At 42.0% G+C, this 14,209-nt stretch overlaps 1 protein-coding gene across 1 annotated transcript in view; it reads left to right on the plus strand.

Annotated features, from left to right (window-relative positions):
* The window catches only part of SLC15A4 (solute carrier family 15 member 4), a gene marked incomplete at its 5' end in the record, with an annotated part of 56,721 nt that overhangs the window by 648 nt on the left and 41,864 nt on the right, over positions 1-14,209 (plus strand). Inside the window, 3 exons of the mRNA XM_019506645.1 lie at positions 9,012-9,025; positions 11,473-11,768; positions 12,664-12,832. Of these exons, the coding sequence (XP_019362190.1) occupies positions 9,012-9,025; positions 11,473-11,768; positions 12,664-12,832 (479 nt within the window). The remainder of the gene's footprint in view (positions 1-9,011; positions 9,026-11,472; positions 11,769-12,663; positions 12,833-14,209) is intronic.

The following is a 14,209-nucleotide window of genomic DNA, read 5'->3' on the forward strand; positions in this document are numbered from 1 at the left end:
GAAGTGGGGTGGGGTGGGGGGCGGGAAGGAAGTGTGCTAGAGCAGGCAGGGAGCAGAAAGCAGAGTGGCAGAAAGGAGTGGAAAGTGGGTGGGGAGCGGAAAGCAGAGCTGGCAAAGAGTGGCGGAGTGGGTGGGGAGCAGAAAGAGCAAGAAGTGGAAATTGGGCGGGGAGCAGAAAGAGCAGTGTGGTGGGCAGGGAGCGGAAAGCAGCTGGCAAGGAGCAGGAAGGAGAGCTGGCGGAGCAGAAAGAAGAGTGGTAGAGCAGGCAGGGAGCAGAAAGCAGAGCGGCAGATAGGGCGAAAGGAGTGGAAGTTGGGTAGGGAGCAGAAAAAGGAGCAGCAGGGTGGGCAGGGAGCAGAGCTGGCAAAGAGCAGCAGAGTGGGCAGGGAGCGGGAAGGAGAGCTGACTGAGCAGGAGTGGTAGAGCAGGCAGAGAGCAGAAAACGGAGCGGCAGAAAGGGCAAGGAGTGGAAAGCGGGAGGGGAGTGGAAAGCAGAGCAGTGAGTGTGCAGGGAGCAGAAAGCTGGTAAGGAGCGCTGATGGAGTAGAAAGAAGGGTGGCAGAGCAGGCAGGGAGCAGAAGGAGCAAGAAGTGGAAATTGGGTGGGGAGCGGAAAGCGGAGCTGGCAAGGAGCGGAAAGCGGGTGGAGAGCGGAAAGAGCAGTGGGGTGGGCAGGGGGTGAAAAGCAGAGCTGGCAAGCAGCAGAGTGGGTGGGGAGTGGGAAGGAGAGCTGACGGAGCAGAAAGAAGAGCAGTGGAGTAGGCAGGGAGCAGAAAGCAAAGTGGCAGAAAGGGCAAGGAGCAAAATGTGGGTGGGGAATGGAAAGCAGAGCGGTAGGATGGGCAGAGGTGGCAAGGAACAGCAGAGGGCAGGAAGTAGAGTGGCCCAGCGGGAAGGAGAGCTGATGGAGCAGACAGCAGAGTAGGCAGGGAGCAAAGTGGCAGAGGTGATGGAGCAGGAAGTGGGGTGGCAGAGTGGGCACAGAGCAGAAAGCTGAGCAGGGGGGGAAGGGGAGCAGAGTGGTGCTTAGGTTGGGTGTAGTGAGGTTGACTTGCAGCTTGCTTGGCCTCTCCTGTGTTACGGGGGTGCAAACCTACCTGTGGCTTTGTGGGTCTTGCAGCCAGAAGGGATCATTGGAGCCTCCCACTCATTCAGTGCAGGCTTTTTCAGTTTCCCAGGGTTAGTTAAAGCCTTGTCTTTATCTGGTGCTGGGTCCCTGTGCCCTCCCCCCTTGGCAGTGGTGCCTGGATTAGTCCAAGTGTTACTTCATTGACCAGTTGGATTACATGTTTCCTGTCTGCCAAGTACGTTGGTCCTCTTGGGTAACCCCACTAAGACGCCCTGTTTCTGGAGATCCAGGCAGGCCAGCCTAGACCTTTTTCAGGATTGACCAGAAGAAATATCTGGTATACGAGGACCGTATTCTTACGGTTTTGCTGTGGACTGTTCAGTTTCTCTAGGGCTTGAGCTTGGGTCCTTGAAATTTTTTACTAACCAAAGTGATGGATTTGCCACACAATTTTTACAGCTTGCATAATGCCTTTGACTGTTGTGTATCCATTTCAGCCAGTGTTGTCCCAATGCAGAGCCAGAGAGGTGAAAGAGTTCCTGCGATCATAGTGAATATATTTACAGGAGTTTTTCATGATGCTTTTGTGTCCTGTCAAAATCTTAGTGAGATCATTCCTTGGACTGTCGCTTCTGAACAAAATGACTTCATGAAATGTTGATGGGCAGCACAGTTCAGTTGCACTTGGTGTAGTGTATTGTACACTGGTAATATGGCCCTGTTAGACAGAGTTTATTACAAAATAGGAGTAGACACCCCCCCAGCACACATGTCAGAGCATGGCATGCAAAGATACTTTGCTTGGCACTCATGCCTTGGGGAAGGGGTCAGGGCTGCGCTGCCACAACAAGGATCGGGCCCTTCATGCCCCCTTCCCTGCCCCCTGCTCTCCACCACTGGCACACCAACACCTTGCAAATCAAGGTTGTGGGTATTTTTGGCACTGCCCAAAAAAATTGCCGACCCCTGGCAGAGAGCACCTTCTGTAGCACAATCCAAGTACAATTGCTCAGCTGGTTTACCTAACACACTAGTATCTCTGCTGCATGAATTGGGAATCTCCTATATTAAGGTATTAAATGACTTCTCTGTGTTAACAGATGTAGTTAGGTGCAGATTAGGGAACTGACTCTTTTCTAGCTTTGTGTTGATTCACTGGACCACTCAGTCCCAAGTGGTGGCTAGGAAAGGCTGTGGATGGATCTTTTGGAATTCTTGATAAGAGGGATTTACCACAGTGTTCTTGCCAAAATAACCTCTCTTCTTTGATGTGGAGGTTCACTGTGTGTTATTTGGCTCTGCCCTTCATAAGCACTTAATGTATTTACTGTGAAACTCCTTGGGACCTTTCTGGGTGCAAGGTGATATATAACCATAAAACATTATTATTTACCCAGCATTGTACATCCCCATGAGTGGGTTCTGTCTAAATCAATGCGAGCCCATCAAGTGAAGTAGTTGCAACATGACTTTATCTTGCGAGGTGTTTTTCAAAACTGAGTGTTTATCCCCCAAACACTTCTTGAACATAAATATCAAAGATAAGTAATGGCAGAAGCAGAGTAAGAAAGAACTATTCTCAACAGAAGTGTAACCACTATAGTTGGATTTATTTATTTTTTTAAAAGGCATCTATCACTGGAGTTAAGTGAAAGCAATTTTTGGATAGTTTTGAAGGTATTTCACAATAATTTGCAGTGATTTATTAGTAGGGTGAACCAAAAAAAATCTTGTCTAGCTGTTAATAATAAGCAACTCTTCAGCCAAGATTTTTTTTTAAAAAATTTCTTCTGGCTTTTCAGTTGTTAAATATATTTCAGCACGCTATTTACCTTTTTCTTCAACTTGGAATTCTTAAGGTGGTTTTTTGGGTTTTTTTTTTTTTTAATCCCTACCTAGGAATTTACCATGTTGTAAGGTAGATGGATGCCTGTTACTTGGAACAAAGCCTGCCCCTAATGCAATATGAGACTGAAGTTGAGGGGAAGACACTGTGTGGTGTAAAGGTTTAGTATACAGATAAGAAAGTGGAGAAAACTGGAATATTTGGATCACCATAGATGTTGAACTTTTCATTAAGGTAAAAAGTTTTGTTACAGTAGATTGGCTTCAGCGTTTTGTCAGCAACCTTTTTAGGTCCAAGGCACCCCCTTGTAACTCTTCTGATTTTAGTGGCACCACATTTGAGAAACTAATTTCATTTACTTTTTGATAGCAAAAATATACTAGAGCAATTCTTCTGTTGCAAAAAACTGAAAAGACATCAACAGGTCAGAATAGTTTTTGACACTCCTGCTTCCTATTTGAAAACTCTGGGTTTGTCTTATGAATCATATGTAGGTGGCGTGCCACAAAGGATCTCATGACACTCCAGGCTGCCATCAGAAAACATTTGTAATGCAGTGGATTCTCTAAATTGTAAAACTAGCCAGATAGCCAAAAGACACAAAGACAAAACCACACAAGATGGGGAATCATACAAAACTGGATACTAAAACAATCTTGAAATTAATCTTAGAGTGACTGGGAAAACACATTGCATAAAGTTAGGAGAAGGAAGGGCAATTGTTGGAGTTTTTGTGAGTCTAAATATTTAGACACTTTTACAAGGGTCGTCTTAGTAAAGAACAGTTCTGAATACTCTGTTCATTTGTGTATAAATAAAACTTGTTTTTCTAAACAGTGTGGGTTGATACAGCGCACTGACCTAAATTTAATCTGGATGCTTCTCAGAATAGTGTTTATAGGCATGTGACTGACCCAGGCACTTTCCAGTTCCCCTTTTGAGTTGGTATTGCAGTTACTTCCTGTTCTGCTGTGTTGGCACTTTCTGCATTTGGGAAGGTTTCTGACTGTTTCTTGATATTGCTACTTCAGCCCATCAGTATTTGCTACATTAGGAGTAATAATAGCCTGAGGTAGGTTGTCTCTAGCTACCTCTGTTCTAGCCACTTAGACTTTCTTGGAGAATTTCTGATGAGGCTGGCAATAATTTTAGCTGCTACACTGATCTGTTCTGAACAAATTACTAGTCACAGTAGTTAAATCTTCTGGCAACTAGTCTTCTAATTTTACTAACACCAATACAGCTAAATGACTGTTACCAATAGTAGCAAAATGTTGTCACTGTTTGTGAGACATGGCTCAAGTGAAAACATTTGTAATGCAGAAACTAAGTATGTGATGCTTCATTAGCTAGTTAAATATATATGTAATTATAGTGAGGGGTTCAGATCTGGTGACCTGATTAGACATTCTTGTAAAGGTTCTGTGAAATGACCTGTTTGTAAAGACTTTGTTTTATGAGACCGGTGAGGTGTCTATTGTAGTGTGTGGAAAGTTGTGCAAGAAATACCTCCTTGCCTCTTGTTTCTGTAGCATAGCGACAAGGATAGGATTTAAAATATTTAGCCCTTGCTACCCTATGTAACTGGTCACTTTTTTTTTTGTGCTGAGTGCTTTTACATACATACATCATTTGCAGTGTCTGTCAATCTGTGCCAGGAGCAGATGAACACTTGTAGCCTCAGCATCTAAAAGAATCATCTTTCTTTTTATGTAAGCTATAATGGGGAAGCAGAGCTGAATTTGTCATGATTCAGAAGAGAGTAAGGACTGAGATGCACTGGAGACTTAGAAATGTCAGAGATCTGGAAATATGAGAGGTCAATAGCAAATGATTTCAGGGATCAGATTTCATGTGCTGCTAGGTACAAAATAAATCTTTATTTGTGCTGACATAAAATTCAAATTCTGCTCAGCTAGTTTTATCTATAGGTGGGTATATTTGAGAACTTGGTGTCACTGTCTCTCACTAAGCAGGCAATTTCATAATTCATTAAGGTAAAAGTGGAGGTGAGAGACAATGTTCTGATTTGTTTCAGTCTAGCTATAGATTACAAAAAAATGAAGTATTGTTATAGGATCACTGCTTGGAGATATCCTCAGCTACAGAGAAGTAGGACACTATTGTGTTTAACAAAACAAAGCACCTAAAATCTAAGTTGTGGAGAATTCAGTAACGTCTGGGTGTGAAGTCTTGATTCTGCCCTTGCAGTTTTTTCAGTGTTAAAGGATCTGTTATTGTACTACTTCTGTTCATAATCTAAATGGATCTTAAGCTGTATGTCATTCCTTGGCCAATACTTGGATGACAGATTCTTAAGGAAAATGCTTGTGTTGTGAGGTCTTGATGTAGGTGATTGAGCAAGTGGTTGTCATAAAGAGCCTAAGTATGATTTTTAGGGACAGCTGGGCTGCTGAAATTGCTGTCTGTTAGATGAGACTTAGAATGGCCACCTATTTGCACATCTCCCCAGTGCGGTAGTTCAAGATCTGATGACCCTTTTTTGTTTTACTTGCTCACCTATGAAGCATTTTCATATTTCTCCAGCTGTGAATAAGATGCCTGATTGTTTGTCCAGTGATTCTATAAAAGTTACTCATGCGACTAGATTTAGATAAAGGCCTCCAGTCATCAAAGTATTCCTTCATGTAAAGTATTTTCTTCTGTAGAACACCTGGACAATTTTAACTTTATTCTTTTGGGAAAAAATACCACTTTCCACATGGACATTTTCACTTCACTCGAAAGGCCATGACAGATGAGTTGGAACAGTAGGGTTGTAATGGACATCAGGAGATCAGGTGGTCAAACCTTCTGCTCAAGGCAGGTTCATCTCAGTCTAAAGTCTATCTTGTGGCAGTTTTTTGAGAGCTGGTTAGACAAAGATGGCCATTTCGCAGCCTCTCTGGGTAGCCTGCTCCAATACTTAACCATTTTCACAGTCAGAAATTTCTTCTTAATATCTGAGCTAATTTTTGCCTTTGCAGTTGTAGACTATTGCTCCTAGTCCTGTCCCCTGTGGCCAGAAAGAGCAGTCTCTTTCAGGGTCTGGCAGCCTAATGCCTGTGGGCTGAATCTAGCCTGGGAAGCGATCTGGCCTGCAGGAGTGTGGGGTGAATCTGTGATATGCACCGCCCCTTTAAAGGGGCTGCCCTCTCAAGCTGCCTGCACCAAGGTCCTGTCTCTCATGCCCCGTGCAGCTCTGCTCACCCTTGCTGCCAAATTAAATGTTCTCCATTGGCGTTGGTAAATGGCACTTGGTAACTGAAGGCTGCTTTTGGGGGGCATGGGAAATCAGCCCTTGGCAAAGGCAGAGAAGACTGGGGGACTCTGGAGAGGGTAGGCTTGTGAACAGTGGGCCACGCAAGAGTTTGTCCGCTGTTCTAAAACGTTGCTCCTTCATCTTGGTAACCTCTCTTCAGGTATTTGAAGACTGTTGTCAAATCCCCCTTACTTCTCTACTCCAGAATAAACTGTCCTAGTTCTTTCTGTCTTTCCTCCTAAGTCATGTTTCTCAGGCTACAGTTAATCACCTTTTTGCTCTCTGCTGTACTTTTTCTAATTTTGTTCATTACTTTCTTAAAGTGAGTGGCCCAAAAGTGGACACTGCTCTAGGTGGGGCCTCATCAGTAGGGACCTACTTAAATCACAGTTGCAGTTTTTGCAGAAACCATGGAAAAGATCCATTTCCACAGTTTTGCACAATTGTTGAAGGGGGGGAAAAAAACTTACTAAAAATAAAATGCGGTCTCCCCAGTGGAAGCCAGCAGCTACTGTGACCTGGCCCCTCAGCCCGCTGTGGTGGGGAGAGAAGCTGCCAGCATGAAGGGGAGCAGCCAAGATGGTGGCCACTCCCTCTGCTGCTGATTGGCTGAGAGGGCTGCCGTTCATGTGACCCTGTCCCTCTGCCAGTCAGTGGTGAGGGGAGGGGCTGCTTGAAGGGCAGCCCTCTCCCCCAATCAGTGGTGAGGGGTGGGGCCACCAGGGCCCCATAGCCAATCAGCAGTTTGTTGCAGAAAGACAATAAAAACGGTGGCCAGTGCCACAATTGGCTTGTGAAATTCCTCTTTTCCCGCCTCAATTTGGGTAGGTCCCTGCTCATCCTTGATTGAATAGAGTGGGGAAAGAGTCATATTAAAATAGTCAGGTCAACCAACTTAGTTGGAATAACCCATCCTTTTGTGACTTGAATTCCTTGGACATTTTACAGACAAAACAGGTGGCAATTGAGAAACATATGCATCTGAAAGCTTAAATGCTTATACTGAAACTTGCTGCTGATCACTTATCACTTATTGGATATAGTTATCGGTACACAATTATTTTTATCTGATAGGTACAAAAGCTTTTAATTGTATCCGTTTCCACCGTCTGTCCCCTTCTCAAGTGTTCCTGGGAACATAAAGAAATAGCCAGGTTTGTGCCCCTTGTACACTAGCAGCTTACATCTGCAGCAGTCATTAGGATTTTTAAAACCTAATCAAATTCTTGGTGCTGGTGCCACGAGGTATGTGTTGCTGTGCGTAAATACAGGTGAAAGCAAAGTGAACTGTGGATTTTTTTTCTGCTTAAGTGAATACTACTTTCCCTAGGAAGCTTCTGAAGTATTGTGCTAATAAAGGGAAAGGAAGGATCTGCAGTATTGTGCCAGACGCTTGTCCTTGATAAAATCTGAATGCATTTCTGTACTACTTGAACTCTTACAATATAGATCTCTAACTGAGCTCTTAAAATATTGAACTCTGGAGCAATATTAGCCAAAGGGGTTAATTCAAATGAAGTAAGTAGGAAAACATTTTTACTTCATCCATTCATAGATATTTTTTTTTTAATATTATAAACAGAAAATATCAGACCAGTGTTCTTCATGCTGTGATTCACCTCCCATCTTAGCCAAAAGAAATGCATGTGTATATCTTCATGTGTACAGAATGCCTAATTTCCTAACCAGCCAATATTATAAAGGAAATTTAGAAACTGCCTTTTAAATTGTTCTGCATTTTCTATAGTTAACAACAAAAAATTCCCATCTGTCCTTTTACTAACTAGTTTCTTCATCTGTTCTCATGTTTGCCATATTGAATTAAGTGCAAGATGGGGCCTGTGTGTATTGATGAGCCTGGCTTTTGAAGTATGCTTGCATTCTTTTTCCTTTTAAACCTTGCTTTCATTTTTCTATTTTCAAAGAGTGGGGTTAGCAGCTTGCGGGGTTGTCATGTAGTTGCAGGAAGGGCAATGGAACTGACACATCACAGTGAGGAACTTGAAATTGCAAAAGGAGATGGGAACTTGTCCACTATAAGCTTCTTGACTTCTTTGCAACTTGGAAGGTTGTGCTTGTGATGGCTGCATAACTTGCTAGCACTTTACTTGCATGTACGTTACTTTGATTTACAAAGAAAAGTTGATGTGAAGTGATGGTGAAGGCGTAACTGATGTTGATAAAGGGATCAGATGCAGGTGGTGACTGTAAGAAAGCTTGAGAGAGAGAGAAGCTGCTACTGGGTTTAGGCTTCAGCCTCTGGCTGTTAGCCTGCAGTTCATGTACTGAGATGCTTTACAGTCTTTCTAGGTACATATAACAGAAATGGGTGTCTAATAGTTTTTGTTCCATATTTGCATACTTTTCATTTACTACCATAAGAAATAGTTTCTTAGAGGAGAGTAATATGCATGTATTTAATGGGACTGGAACATGGAAGCTCAGCAAGGATTGGAAGCCAAATTTCTCATGGTCAGTTAGTTGGATGGGCCAGGGCATTTCTACCATTTCTAACCTGATATATTAGTAACTTCTTTGAACTGATGTGTTGGCTCACGGTCTTGTTCAAACTGGCAAATTTAGTTCCTCTAATTCTCCATCAGTGTTAATAAAGGTGGGTGCTATGGTAGTTGTAGTCGGTCAAGCCAATGCTAAAAAAGCAAAGATCAGTCAATACCACAGTTTCTATTCCTGCTTCTCTCTCTCTCTGTAACAAGACATAGAAGTGAGATTGAGAGTATACAAGCATAGATTTGGTATTTGATCACAATAGGAATTGCAGGGTTCTGTCCCAAACTTCTTTTTTTTCTTTTTTTTTTCTTTTTTAACCTACAGAGTCTGCATCCAGTGTAAAGATGTACATAGCTTGATGATTTATGCACTCTGTTTTGCCCCTCTGGTCTGTTCAGCTAAATCTTAATTTTATATGGGAGACACCTTGGCTTTGAGCTAGCGATTATGTAGCTGAAAATAACGTGTAAATTTGAAAAGAGAGGCAATTGCAGGAAGTTTCCATTCTTCCCTAGTTCACAACAGCTTTGCCTGCCTCCTCTAACCACTAACTGGTTAAATGTTACAGGCAAGCTTGGCAAGTTATGTTATTCTTCTATGGGAAACTCCCAAGCTGCATAAACAAGGGAACCCCTTCCCTTCCCCCCCCCCCCTCCCTTTTTTTTTAAGCTTGGGTTTTTTAAGATATAGCTAGCTTTTTGGAAGGAAATCTAAGATGCACCTGAGAGAGCCTTTCAGTTTTCTGAGTACCCAGTATATGAGAAGAGGGAGCATTTGATTCTTAGTCACAAGATATCTAACTCAGCTAAACTGGTACATGACACTGAATCATTAGCCCCTTTTAGTAGATTCTGAGCTACAGGATACCATTTCTAAATGTTAGTAAAGAGCTATCAGGTGCTATAGGCTTCTTTGCAGAGTTGTAGCCTCATCTAAAGGAAGGGTATGTTTATTTGCATTTTGCATGTTTAGTTTCTTTGGTTTGCATCTTATTTATGCAGAGCTGTTATTTACATTTTAAAAAGTTGTCTATAATGTTTTATATAGATTTGGGGATTGTATGAGAGATTATAAGTTAATGGTCGTGTTTGAGTGACACCATAGCCATGATGGTCTAGAAAGTATGTGAGGGGCAAGGATTTTTGTGGGTAACCATCTGTTATTGAATTAACCTTATGCTTGGGATGGATGTAGACAAGCTTTCAAATGCAGGACATTCACCTTCAGTTCTAAGACCTTCTTCTAGACCTGAAGAAGTGTAGTGTGTTTCAAAAGCTTGTCTATCACAGCCATACAGTTGGTCCCATAAAAGATATCACCTACAAAAATCCTTTTTTCTTACTTTCAGATAATGATCATAGAAATTAAAGGCTGGAAGGGATCTTGAGCCCAACCCCCCTGCTCTGGGCAGGAATACTGCTGAGATCAAATGATCCCAGCAAGACATCTGTCCAGTCTCCTCTTGAAGACTTCCAAGGTTGGGGACTGCACCACCTCCTTGGGAAGAATATTCCAGATTCTGGTCACCCTTTCTGTAAAGAAGTTCTTCATTACATGCAACTTGAAAGCATCCTGTAACAGTTTATGGCCACTGTTCCTTGTCCTCCCCTGGGGCGCCCTAGAGAACAGTTTCTCTCCCAGTTCCTGATATTCACCCCTTACGTACTTCTAGATGGCCACCAAGTCCCACCTCAGTCTTCCCTTCTGCAGGCTGAACGGTCCCAGGTCCTTTAATCTTTGCTCATAAGGTTTGTCCTCCAGGCCCTTAATCATTTTTGTGTGGCCCTTCTCTGGCCCCTTTTAAGATTCTCCACATTGGTTGTTTTTTTTTTTTTTTTCTTTCTTTGAAGTGCGGTGCCCAGAACTGGAACTGGACGGTGCCCAGACTTCTGTTTGCAGCCCAACTGTGGAGATATTTAGCTAGAGCGATCAGGAGAAAGATAGCTTGTGTTCAATTTGATTTTATAGACAGATAAATCTGTTTTGTATTCTTTTCTATTGGGTTTTTGTATTAAACCCCCAGTGACCTTGATTATTTGTTGTTGTTTTTAATTTATTTATTTGTGTATTTAGGGGGTGTCTCTTCTATGTACACTTTTAATGATAACACTTGCTATAGGATTAAAACTGTGATATGAAGCTTTTTGCTTCAGTTGCCATGTTGTGTAGTTAGCCCTTTTCAAAGATCCCCCTCCCCCCAAATATTTATAGGCCATTTTAGCAGAAAAGCTGTTTTAGTCTTTAGTTATGACTTCTGTGACTCTTGAAGCCTAGAAAATGCAATACATGGAGTCAAATAAGTTGTGTAAAGCATACATAGTAGAAAAAAAGGTATGTTAGAAAAAAGAACCCAAACCCCCAAGCATGTGTGTTTAATACTTCAGTTAACTTATATGTGAACATTCAAGTTGGATGTTTAGCTTGACTGCTGCAGGGGCTGTGAGACTGTTGAACAGACCACTTCATTTTAGGATATTGTGTTTAGGAAAATAGCTGTATCTAAGAGATGCTAATGTAGTGGGAGTAATATCTGACTATGTCAGTCAGGTCTGACGCAGCTTTTCTGCCTAAATATTGAACTTCATGGAGTGTTAATAATTTGATTGGGGAATGCAGTCCACTGGCACTTTTTGGATATCATGCTAAGTCCACAATACCTCAGTCATTTAGTTAGTCTATAAACTAGAACTAGGGTCTCTTATATATGATAGTTGATTGAACCCTACTTATTGAAATTCACTCTCATCAGAAATCTAATGACTTTTTTTTTTTAACTCTATTCTAGGTCAAGGATCGGGGTCCAGAAGCCACAAGAAGATTTTTTAATTGGTTTTATTGGAGTATTAATTTAGGAGCCATTCTCTCCCTGGGAGGCATTGCATATATTCAGCAGAATGTGAGCTTTGTTATTGGATATATCATCCCCACGGTTTGCATTGGAATTTCATTCATGGTGTTTCTATGTGGTCAGAGTTTCTTCATCACAAAGCCACCTGATGGAAGTGCCTTCACAGACATGTTTAAGATTCTCACGTATTCTTGTTGTTCACGAAAGAGGCTCAGAGAGCAACCACCTAATAGGTTTGTAAAGAACTCTTCAGTAGAGGCTTAATTGACTTAGGTGAAATTTCAAGATCTCAAACCGGTATGCTTTAATTTTATGGCTGGCTGGTAGCCAGCAATTGCATATTTTAATGTTCCCTGTGCAATTTCAGAATCCTATTTTCACTTGGAACTTAAGAGTATATATTATTATAACAAATACCTTCTTGCCATCTAGTCTCTGGCAGGAAAATTAGGCTTGCTCTTTTTTGGCTCCTTCAAAAAGTTGTCTACTTTCCTTTTAAGCCTTTTTTTAACCCACATCTCGGATTCTGCACTGCATTTCTTCACAGAGCACTAATTCCTTCTTATTTCTGCTTTGCTTTGTCACTGGGTGCTTCTTAATTTCTAAAACCATTTTGATCTTCCTTTAGTGAAACGGCAGACTTCATTGGTTAATTGAGCTGTGTAAATGCTCTTTCTGGCAAGTCTGTTCTACATGCAAAGAAATAAGTGTGGAATAGAAGTTTAAGATAGCCCCTGTAGGATGACAAAAGATTTTGAGTCCTGTACACAATGTACAGTTTGATATGCCTGGCTGGTAAAAGTGCTTAAATCTCTTAGAATAATCTAACTTTTCATTGAATGTATAAATCAAGTATATTCTCAGTATTGTAGTTCTCTCTCCTGCCCTGGATGTAAGCAACCATTAGAACATACAATATGCTTAATAAATTTTCATTATGACTGTATTCATTTGTCCTTTCAACTCCTGATGATCCACTGGTGACCAGACTGTTTTGTCTTCTGTATTTAGAAGTCATTTTGCCTGGTTTAGAAGTCCAGGAGGTTTTTTGTAATGAAAAAAAAACAACCCAAGGCTATTAGCCAGTTTTGTTTTGTTTTTTCATTAACTCCTCTTTATTTTCACTAGCGAAAACCAGGGAGTGCTTCAGCAACCTCGTAAACAGAGTCTGTTTGAGATGGCAAAGATGTCTCAGGGAGGGCCATTCAGAGAAGATAAAGTAGAAGACGTGAAAGCCCTTGTCAAGATTATCCCTGTCTTTTTGGCTCTGATACCTTACTGGACAGTATATTTTCAGGTTAGTCACCCTGATGAGTTAAGTTTTCATTTTATGTGGCTAAGCAATGTACTTCCAAACATAATAGCCATAACTTTATATTGTATAACTCTACACTACAATTGGAAGCTCTGCAGGCTCTGTCATTATATCACAGTTCTGAGCCTTGATTGTAAATATTTATTCTTCTCTGAAAATTGCCTTGTATAACACCAACTTGAAGGAATACTTTAAAAAGCTTTTTGGGGAAAATGTTCCCTAAGCTTTTGTTACATCATCAAAATAGTTCAGCGATTTCAGTAACAATGCAATTCCAAAAGGTGGGAAGAAGTCTTGCATAATTTAGATAAACTGTATTTCATAATTTACTTAATAAAAATATGCTTGTTAATTTCAGTTCATTTTCTTTCCTTTTCTTTCCCCTGCCTGAGAGTAGTTGTCAGAGATGATGTTAGCAACCTCATGCTGGCAAAAATAAAGGAGTCAGTGCTGAGTAATGATGATGATTTCTGACTAACTGTTTTGCTGAGCAGTACTGTGAGCTAGCTTATGCCTTCTTCAGTCAGCGTGTCCAGAAATCTAAATGTAAATTACTGTGTAGCTTCTTTCACTCCTCAACTGAAAGGTATTTTAAGAAAACATGGTTCTTAGGAATATTTTCAGATGTTTATGTTAACAAGCATCTTAAATTGTAAGAACCTTCAGTATTGTATCTTCTTTTGAAATGAACTCAAGTCTTGCTAATAAAACAAGGTAGGCCAATGTAATTTAAACCCTTTCCCTTTCTGGTTCTGCTACAGTAGTCGGATGCTGCAGTCTTTAGGATGTGTACATCGCAGATAATTTAGTCCTTTAAAATTAGAGGTGCACCAATACGTTGGCACCGATATGAGAAAAATTGAGAATATTGGTAATTGGCTATTTTTGGCTCATGTGGCTGATAATGTGTCTGATAAATGCCCCATGCATGCATGCAGCCACAGTTCAACACGCAGGCGGCCAGGAGTGCAGCTTGGTAGCGTGGAGAGCAGCTGAATCCGGCTGGTAAGTCTATTGGGGAAAGGAAGGGGCATGGGGGGTGCAGATCAAGGCCCCTGCACATCCCTGGAGGGCATGGGGGACGCGTGCCCCCAGATCTGCCCGTGGGCTGAGGCATTGCCGGGCTCTTTGCGGCAAAGGGCTGGGCCAGGCTGTGCTCAGGACAGGCAGTGGTGGCACTGGGTTGTGGGGAACTGCAGCTATGTCAAAATTTGCTGTAGTCCTCACTCCCAGTGCCACTGCCACCTGCCCTGAGCACAGCCCAGTCCTGCCCCATACCAGGACTAGTCCAGCACTGCCCGTGGCCACAGCCTGCAGCAACAGCCTGCTGTGCCCTGTGCGCAGATCCAAGGACACACG

This window comes from Gavialis gangeticus, unplaced genomic scaffold (assembly GCF_001723915.1).
Source record: "Gavialis gangeticus isolate Ggan-Ray unplaced genomic scaffold, GavGan_comp1, whole genome shotgun sequence".
In the NCBI taxonomy this organism is placed as follows: domain Eukaryota; kingdom Metazoa; phylum Chordata; order Crocodylia; family Gavialidae; genus Gavialis; species Gavialis gangeticus.